This window comes from Apostichopus japonicus, chromosome 21 (genome assembly GCF_037975245.1).
Source record: "Apostichopus japonicus isolate 1M-3 chromosome 21, ASM3797524v1, whole genome shotgun sequence".
NCBI lineage: Eukaryota > Metazoa > Echinodermata > Holothuroidea > Aspidochirotida > Stichopodidae > Apostichopus > Apostichopus japonicus.
Window position 1 is genome coordinate 10,290,434 of NC_092581.1, and position 10,067 is coordinate 10,300,500.

At 37.5% G+C, this 10,067-nt stretch overlaps 1 protein-coding gene across 4 annotated transcripts; it reads left to right on the plus strand.

The window, feature by feature from the left end:
• Positions 1-67: 67 nt before the first annotated feature.
• On the plus strand, positions 68-9,953 carry LOC139963174 (uncharacterized). Of its 4 annotated transcripts, XM_071963729.1 has the most exons (21): positions 68-508; positions 1,535-1,577; positions 2,152-2,217; positions 2,534-2,643; positions 3,926-4,002; positions 4,125-4,204; positions 4,442-4,557; positions 4,682-4,755; positions 4,934-5,001; positions 5,508-5,635; positions 5,788-5,861; positions 6,116-6,192; positions 6,394-6,494; positions 6,691-6,764; positions 7,281-7,357; positions 7,566-7,690; positions 7,890-7,963; positions 8,226-8,311; positions 8,953-9,071; positions 9,256-9,347; positions 9,644-9,953. In XM_071963729.1, exons 1-21 carry the CDS (start codon positions 506-508, stop codon positions 9,819-9,821), a joined length of 1,842 nt encoding a protein of 613 aa, XP_071819830.1. In that variant the 5' UTR covers positions 68-505; the 3' UTR covers positions 9,822-9,953. The 4 variants fall into 4 exon arrangements, with proteins under 4 accessions (XP_071819830.1, XP_071819825.1, XP_071819827.1 ...); XM_071963724.1 differs by lacking the exon at positions 68-508 and having other exon boundaries at positions 530-1,577; XM_071963726.1 differs by lacking the exon at positions 68-508 and having other exon boundaries at positions 530-1,577; positions 4,164-4,204.
• The last annotated feature ends 114 nt before the right edge of the window (positions 9,954-10,067 follow it).

Genomic DNA, 10,067 nt, shown 5'->3' on the forward strand with positions numbered 1-10,067 from the left:
TAGCATGTGCATCCGTTATGATCTTTGAATTCTGGCTGAAATACGGGAAATAAAGTTCGAAGGGCATAGAAGTGAGATACAATTGAGAGGGCGGGGGCACGGGGAGTAGAGGGAAGGTGAGAACATTTCAACCACCCACAAGTGTGCCAGAAATAAAGTTATTCGAGCTAAGAGAATCAAAACATAGAAAACTATACTCTCCGACTTAAATTTCTCAACAACAGATCACAAATTATACTGTATAAGACACTAATTATAATAATTAGTCGTCTCTGCACCGACTCTTAGCACATTAAAACACAGACTTGACGATCACTGACCCCATTTGACCCCAACTACATTGCCTACAGTCCCAAGCAAGGCTAACTGTACAAATTCTTTTAGGCCTTAATTGGTCTGGATGTTAGAAATATTTCTATGAGCTTATGAAAGAAGACTCAAGATTTATGCCTTAATTTGGCGAATATAAAACCGATTCGGATTACAGCTTTATGCAGTTTACTTTATGGTAAGTGAATAAAGTGCCATGTGTAGTAGTAATATGCCCGCCTATCGCTGTGCTATATGAGCTACATCCTACAGTACTAACAGAAACCTGTCAAAACGAACAAGCATCTATATATTCCTACACCTGAATCGTCCATTACCTCGTAATTCTATCAGTAAACTATCTCTCCCCCTAAATTACTTTTCGCGTAGTTCAGCACAGCCAGAGATTGTAATGCAGTGGGATTAAGTACAAGACATTCTCACCACGTGCACATGACCAGTTCGTTATTGACGTCAATTTTGATGACGGACGTTTTGCGCCCGCATCAAAAGTAACGCATGCATGAGCATACATAAAAGTCGTGGAATCAACACAACCAAGTAAACTGTATACAAACTTAGATGCAAAATCGTTGCTACACAAACGCATAGACCTATATAAGATACGCTCACATGAGGCAAAGTTCTCAGTTTTCTTTATTTCGGCGCACGTGAAACCATCAGTTGAGTTAATACGTAATGTTAGCGCTAGCACGTACTGTATAATCACTGAGTTCCCGAGTGTCGTCAATTTTGGTGACGGACTTTGTGCGCTACAAAGATGAAAAAGCGCGCACGCGGTATATGTAAACACGAACGCGTGACATGACGGTACGGGTTCAAAGCAGCGATAGGTTACAGCGCCTCAGCGATCTCTACTAGTAACCCGTGACAGCATAAGCAACGCATGGGTACACGCAATATAATTAATCTGCGTCGAAACAACCGGATTAAATTCATTGTGTATACCAAACCATATACAACATCTTTGCAATACAAACGCATATACTACTATGATACGCGCAATCACGCAAAGTTCTCAGTTCTCTTTATTTCGTCACACTTAAAACCTTTAGTTTTGTGTACAAATAAACTTACTGTACAAATCACTACATATTGATACATACAGCGATCTAGTTGTGTTTTATCTCGAAGAGTTTTAACCATGATACTGCTTATTGAACTATTAGCGATACTTCTTATCTTGTTTCTTGCTCTCGTTGAGGCATTTATCATCAGCATCCGAGAAAAATGGCGAGATGGAGTCGGTGAGTGGAATGATTTTCTTCTTATTTTAACGTGAGATTATAGGTAAAGTGGTTCAACCTTTGCCAGTGTTTTAAGTTAACCTCAGAGAATGTCCTCGTCGCGATGGTAGCTCTTGTTGTAATATTAAGAATGGGACATCGATATTGCACCAGAGTTACATGAATTGAAATATAATAAACACGAATTAAAGTAGACTAGGACAACAATCACTAAACACACATGGTGCACTCAAGAGTGGATGGCGGCTAGAGTAGGGGTGGTGGGAGTGGGGTGGTGGGAGTGGGGGTGGGTGGAGATGGAGGGAGAGGTGACATTGATGCTTCTAGACCATCTTGTAGGCAAACTTATACATACACCATCGAGAACTGAATGGTATAAATAAAGTATACCCTTTCCCTGCACAAATATTTTTTCCCCCAAATTTGTTATAGGCCTAGGTGATACTTAACTTTGATAAATGTAGTGCTCTCAGATTTTCATGAATCGTGCATACCTAAATTAATCGTAAAAATTCAAAATATAACAATGTGAGCCTGTTATCGAAGCATAAACACCTCTATTTTTTAATAATAGAAGGCAACGACTTCGTGAAGACTAAGAAGAGGTGTGCGAAGAGACTGATCAGAGAGATCCGAGGAAGTAAGTTTATATTGAATTATTTCATTCTCGTTTTATATATATTGTTTTATAAAAGTAATTGAAGATGTAGATTTTATAGTTGCCATTATATACTAGTACTATACTGGTGAAATAATTAAAGCAACCAAAGATAAATATCATGTCAGTAATTGACGGACACGTCTTAGTTTTGTATTATTACAATAGGTGAACGAGGGAGGCCAAAGCCCCTTCCAATTCTCACATTCTAACGTATTAATTATGTAAAATATAGTAGCAATTACTGATGTTATTTGCACATTATTTACAAGCTGAATATTTATCTTTCTGTTAAAAGTGGAGACTCATGCCCGACAAAGAAAACATATTCTTCGTTATCTGAAGAAGATCAGAATCAACAAGATGAACAGAACAACATCTCAAGTAGAAGATCTTCCTGAAATCTTGGTAAATTACAAAGGTCTTTAGTCCCGGTATATATATAGCAAACTAACACTAACAATTAACCAAGGAATGAAATAAATTAATGCTAGCGCCAGGCGCGGCGGAACGGAAAAATTATTGGGGGGGCTAATGTGTGGAGACTATCTAAGCGGAGCGCCACCATCGGTTGGCGCGGAGCGTACAAGAAAATTTTGGGTTATTTCAAACCCCCAGATGGCCGGAAACGGCACTTCCCGAGTGTTTTATGCTGCGAATACCTAGCCCTAAAATATGGGTCTCAAGTCTGCAATTTCTCAGATTGCACGCAAAAAGTCTGTAAAAACATTGTAATTTGTATATTCGATGGTGTTTTAAGAGAGTAGCTATTATACTCGTAGTGTACTCGCAAAGACGTTTTTGAGTGTAGTAAGGGCAGTGGCGGAGCTAGGGGTATTGGTCGGGGGGCAAGAATGGTCTGTAGGGGCGCTTTCGACACTATCTAAGCGGAGCGCCACCACAGGTTGGCGCGGAGCGTACAGAAAAATTTTGAGTAAAGATACTCCCTAGATTGCAGGAAATCACCCTTTCCGGGCCTTGCTAATTTGCAGATAAACGGAGAATAAATAGGTGTCGTCGCCATTTTGTCGGAAAATTACACCAACAGAATATGACAAATGTCAATAGGTATATGAGAGCGCAATAAAATAGTCAATAATAGCGAATAAGTAAAAAGTATAGTGAAAAGCTGAAAAGGGCGCCAGCAGTCCATTTGAGTCTGTCGGGGGGGGGGGGGCATCCGCCCCCTGACTGTATATATGGACGCTCCGCCACTAAGTAAGGGGATGTTGGAGAACTGGCTGAAATGAGGCAAGTCATTGGCCTAAGACGAAGTTGTGTTACGCTTACTGGTACTCACACTCACTGCTTCCACCTTTTACGGGGCGTGAAGACGCGGTTGGGGTGACAATGTGGTCTATAGCCAGGGGACGGGCCGAGGGTCCCCCAGCAATTACTAAAATTATTACACCTATATAGTATACGTGTGCATCGGACAGATCGACAAGTATGCATTGAAAAATGGGCAGATGCACGTTTCGGAGCCTTGGTAAATATTGGGGGGGGGGGGCTTATCATGCATTTGCCCCCTCAACTTTTTCATTGGGGGGGCTGAGCCCCCCCAAGCCCCCCCGGTTCCGCCGCCACTGGCTAGCGCCCTCACTTTGCAATCGATATGATCATTAACTTATCAATTCATCATTGGATTATAAATTAGATATATTGATTGGATTTTCTATGTATTCCACAGGACCAGTTTGCCGCAAGGAAAGTCCTCACCTGTATCTTTCCTCTCCCACCCATTGACCTTGGATTGACCTTGACCACGTGAGTTCCTTTCTAATTTTCAGTCTCTTTATTTCTGAAACTCACACTCTAGAACATTCATTTTGGAAAAATATATTGCTTGAAGGAAATGTAGTTAATCACATGCTTTTGTTTATATCTAGTGATATACTGACAACCGGAAAGGAACTCGTTTTTTACAGACCACCGGTCGGTTTACCACACCGTCGAGTTGATGTTACTGGTGAGTCTTTATACATATAAGTAATATTGTTCAACGAAACGTGCCTTCAATTAAGCTTTTGACAAGTTTTAAAGTTTATTTCAAATAATGAACATAAAATGTTTAAAATATCCCATAAGCTTTGTATAACCTATTAATACACTAAAAACACGACAGATTGATTCATTAATTAAAAAATTATCGACAGAAACTTTAACATCCAGATGTGGTTAATGACGTCACCATTTCTCTTCACAGCTGCTCTTGACCTTGCTCGGTTCTTGGATACCATCATGGCTGCCAGTAAAGTACTTCAAGATCTGAAGGAACCCAAGGCTATCCATCTTGATACAAGAGAAAACCTTCTCTTTAAGGTGAGGGCGGTGGCTGAGTTTACCTGCAGTTTACAATGGATATGATGTTGTGATGCCGAATAGTATACCTGAAACTAAAATATTGACGTAAAATGACAAATTATAATTTTTCCTGCTTTTACAGGTTGTCGCTGATGAAACAATTTTTGTGGACAGCGAAGAACAACTGGTAGAGAGAAGGGATGCAGCTGCTAACAGGTAAGAAGAAAATATTGTAATCAGCACTAAATGGTAAGGAGAAAATATTGTAATCAACAATCATATGTTAACATCCTAGTTCTAATGTGATGAAACTATTGAAACTTTGTCTAATACAGCGTTTAGATTATTTCTTTCTATAATTGCTGAATTTGTAAAAATTCCGTTCCTTTTCCAGGAATGAAATTACGTCAGTGATGCTATACCGCCCTCATTCCCTATTTGGCTTGACTCTTGACGTCTCAGGTGAGCTACTTAACCTAGACCAGTGTACTCTTTACAAGTAGATGAAATATCACCAAAACCTAGTCTATATTTAGGCCAGGAAAGCAGAGGCATATTAGGCCTGATTTATTGTGTTGAAGTTGGTCTTGTAATTAACAGATTAACTGCTGAAGCTATTTATTAGCAAAGAGTGGACACTGCCGACTTCATATCCGTATTAATTAATGCGTGCGAAACAATGCACGCCTCTTATGATATATCAGTAGAACGTATGTAGAACGTGCAGTTATGTATTTTTAGTTATGAAATACAACCATCAGCTGCATGCTAATGTTAATCACATTAATTATAATAAAGGATAGTTTTGAATAAATTAGGAGTAAACATTACGAAATTTGTGATGATTAATTGAATGCCATTAATGCAGAGAAGATTACATGAATTGTAGGAGTGTTTATATAATATGAGCAAGCGTACGTCACTTCACCATTATCCAGCCATGACGTCTTGCCTTTTCTTTTCAACAGCTGCTTGTGACGTTGCCCGGGCATTCGATATCATGATTGCTGCCCTCTATTGGTGTCTTCAATACCAGACACCCTCGGACCAGACCATCCCCCTAGTTCACTTTGAATACTTTGGTGATCTTAAACAGGTAAACCTTTTCTTCGATCTTAAACTATCGTTAAAAGATCTTGTTTGACGAAGATATTAACGACAGTTGTTCTCAATTTCATATCTTGTTATGTTGGACTATCAATTTTCATCCGTTTTAAAGTACTTAAATTTATGTCTGCTTCTTTTTAGGTTCTCGTTGACGAAACAATTTTTGTGGACAACGAAAAAGGACTTGTGGAGACTCCTATTCCATCCACAGCTAGGTAAGTACACGGATGGGCATAGAATTGAAACAACACTACTCATTAAATTGGAAAATATTCAAGTATTTTACTAATATTTCACTTGCACTTAATGCTTAATTTCGTGAACAGGAGTAATCGCTGGTAATGTTAAATTATAGGATCAAAAATTATCATAAAAAGATATGGAGAAAACTTTATTAATCATTGCATTATTATCTTAGTACTTTCTTTGCTGCTTCACTTTTTGGGAGTAATTTTTGTTTTAATCACAGGGATTGTTCTACAACAGGAAAAGAAGTTGTGCTTTATCGACCTCGATACTTCCATGGGTTGACCCTTGACCTCACAGGTGAGATAATGGGCAGTCTCGCAGTTTATCATATCAATACTTTCGTTCGCATCTCTCTTATTATTTTGTCATCATCAACGTTTAATAGAAGTGTAAGAAATGGAAGAAAGCAGACGGATTAGAATTTTACTTTTAATAAACATGTCAAATATTTTGGTAGTATTATTTAGTATTAATTTTAGTGTCACTTCTTCTCAACAGTTGCTTGTGACGTTGCCCGGATGTGCCAAGCCATCTCTGCTGCCCCGATTTACATCAGCAGAATTACTGAACTAAACATCCCTATTGGTGATCAAACACAGGTTAGGATGAAATAGCATTTTAAGAGATAAAAGTCGAATTTAATAGCTAACATTAATTTCTTAGTTATATACGATTTTTACATGTTGCAGTTGTAAGGTTACGTATAAAAAAATCGTGTGAGTTTAACTTTCACAATACATTTAAAGAATGTTTAAAGAAAATCGTTATTTTTAAATATTTTCTCTTTAACGACAGATTGTCGCTGATGAAACAGTTATTGTGGACAGCGAAGAACAATCTAGTGTAAACAACACCGCAGTCAGTGAGAGGTAAGTAAAATGAGTAATACAAACTAGAATGTGTAGGTAATGGTTCAGAGGTAGTATCGAAAACAGTTCAAGGAAGATAAACGAGGGATTCACCCCCCCGCCAGCCCCCACCCCACCGCCAACCCCACCCAACCCCACCCCTCTCTCCCTATTATCAAATATTTCATTGAAGGTTTATCGACACACGAATAATTTTGCCAGCGTACTAAATGGAACCCAATTTAATATTACTGCGTGACGTCAGTGACTGAATTATTTATGGCATATATAATTAAGTAAAAGGATGGGCATAGAATTGAAACAAACCCACTCATTAAATTGGAAAATATTCAAGTATTCTTTAAATATGACACTTTCTTAATTTCGTGAACAGGAATAATTGCTGATAATGTTAAATTATAGGATCAAATATTACCATAAAAATTATTTAGAAAGAAAAAACTTGTTTAATCATTGCATTATCATTGCATTTTCTTTGTTGCTTTAATTTTGTTATAATTTTTGTTTCAAACGCAGGGATTGGTTTACAACAGGAAAAGAAGTTGTGCTTTATCGACCTCGATTCTTCCATGGGTTGACCCTTGACCTCACAGGTGAGATAATATGAAGTCTCGCAGTTAATCATATCAATTATTTTGCTTCGCATCTCACTTAATGTTGAAATCATCAACGTTTAATAAAAGTATACAAAATCGAAGAAAGCAGACGGATTAGTTAAGAGATATTTTACTTTTAATTAACATGTCAAATATTTTGGGATTATTATTTAGCATTAATTTTGGTGTCACTTCTTTTCAACAGTTGCTTGTGACGTTGCCCGGATGTGCCAAACCATCTCTGCTGCCCCGATTTACATTGATTACCGCAGGATTACTGAACTAAGCATCCCTGTAGAGTTGTTTAAAGTTATTGGTGCTCAAACACAGGTTAGGATATAATAGTATTTTAAGAGATAAAAGTCAAATTTAATAGCTAACATGAAGCAAAACTTTTTTGTTATTTATATACGATTTTACACGTTGCAGTGGTCATGTTACTTAACTGTTTCTGTTAAATTTCACAATAAATCTAAAGTATGTTTTAAGCAAATCTTTTATTTTTAAATATTTTCTCATTTGATGACAGATTGTCGCTGATGAAACAGTTATTGTGGACAGCGAAGAACAATCTTGTTTAAACACCACCGCAGTCAGTGAGTGGTAAGTAAAATGATTAATGCAAAATACATTGTGTAGGCAGTGGTTCAAAGGTAGTAGCGTTAACAGTCAAAGGAAGATAAGCAAGGAATTCACCCCCAACCCCACCCATGCCCACCCCTCTCTCCCTATTATCAAATTTTTCATTAAAGGGTTATCGACACACGAATATTTTTTGCCAGCGTACTCAATGAGGACCCAATTATATATTATGCGTAACGTCAGTGGCTGGATTATTTATGGATTATATTATAATCATTTACAGCTGTAAACAACAACAGAATGACGTCATAAGTCTGAGCACATCCCAAGTAAACGATGATAAGAAAGGAGAAACTGAACATTCTCACGGTAAGGTGAAATATCTTTGCTTGGCTGGACTAAGATTGGTATTGTGTGTGGTATGGTATTATATGGTATGGTGTAATATTGTTCGGTATGGTAAGATATGATATGATATGATGTGGTATGGTATGGTGTAATATGGTACTATGTGTTGTGGTTTACTGTGGTGTGGTATGGTGTGGTATGGTTTAATGTGGTATGGTATGGTGTGGTATGGTATGATTTGGTGTGGGGTAATGCGTGGGTTGATGGGTGGGAGTCATGAGGTTTCCTTGTAAAACAAGTAAATTGCATGTAACTATCAGATTTACAGAATAAGTCATTAAACTTATTTTACTTTCTTACGATAGAAGTAAAACATGTTAAGAGTTTAATTTTCAAACATTTTCAAAGTTTAAGAGCCTCTCACTATATTAACAATTGACCTATTAACAAGTTACTAGGTGACATTAACAACTCATTATTTCATTATAATGGTGAGAGAAGGGTAGTTGGGGTAAATTTGCCCCAAATTTTCTAGTGTCACAGCATGCCGGGTATATGATGACGTCACATTCGAGTTCAGGGCCTCGAACATTTAACTGACTGACAGACCAAGATTTCCTTCCTTCTTTGAATGTTAACGATATGTTAATTTTTCACAACAGCTTTTCTCTTCGACGACGATTTTGTGGAACTGCAACTCCCCGTTCCAATCAGACCAAGAGAACTGGTCAAGTGGGTGGGGCCTAGTGACGTAACCGACAATGGCCTGGATTTAGATGAGGTACATAACATACAAATAACAAGTATAATTGTTTTGATTATGTTTCCATTATGTTAATATGTTGACCATGATATTTCCAATTCTACCAATTCATTTAGCATTACATAACATACTTGAGAATGTTATCAATGCAACAAACCGCTAGGAATACAACGTTTTTCATTATCATTTATAATATTCACAGGTTGAAAGCTGGGAAGTCAGCGATATGTTTGCTACTAACGAGGCTAACTTCGGCTACAAATCAACCTTTGACGAGACCATGTCTGAGTACACGTGAGTTATTCTAATCCTCTCATAAAACCATCAACGGGAGAACCACTTTGTAACGTTCGAATAGGAGAACAGGCCTTTGCCAAAGTATTTGCTACATTTGGCTACATGCCACGTTTAGTGCATTCAAAATAATATGATTATATTTTCAAATTCCTTAAACTGATTAATTTTAAAAAATGGTAAAAACAAAGATCAAATAGCGTGGAACAATCATATACCTCATCTACGATATGTGCATGCCATTCATGTTCTGTGTCCATATTATATTTTAATGTTTTGTGCCTTGTCTCTCTCAGGACATTACTGGTGGTAGAAGATACAACAGATTATGTACTCAGAAGGGAAAGAGCCTCTCGCCTAGCTGATGAAATCGAAGCTAAAAAGAGAGCTGATCAAGCCATCCAGGCAAAACAACCCAAAAAGCGCAAGAAGAAGACCCGACGTCGATCAAGAAAATCAGAATGTCCATATTAATAACAAAAAGAAAGAAATGAAAAAACTTAAAACAAAATAAACAAATATAGAAAACACTTTTACAAGGCTCCAGAAATGTTTTAAAACTTTGTCAGTTGTTTGTTTCCAAAATCAATTAAAATTATAAGTGTATTTCAGTTGTTCGTGTTTTTATTATATTTTATTGTTGTCTGTTTCATCAACCCCTGCAGGAAGGAAAGTCGTTCCAGCTAGTCATTGTTTGCCGTTGATTCATAATCGATTCAC

Coding starts and splice junctions, on each gene's coding strand:
- LOC139963174 (XM_071963724.1), top strand. CDS start 1,475: ATGATACTGCTTATTGAACTATTAGCGATACTTCTTATCTTGTTTCTT. Junction 6,193..6,393: donor GTTGACCCTTGACCTCACAG/GTGAGATAATGG, acceptor TCTTCTCAACAG/TTGCTTGTGACGTTGCCCGG. Junction 9,348..9,643: donor GAGACCATGTCTGAGTACAC/GTGAGTTATTCT, acceptor TGTCTCTCTCAG/GACATTACTGGTGGTAGAAG.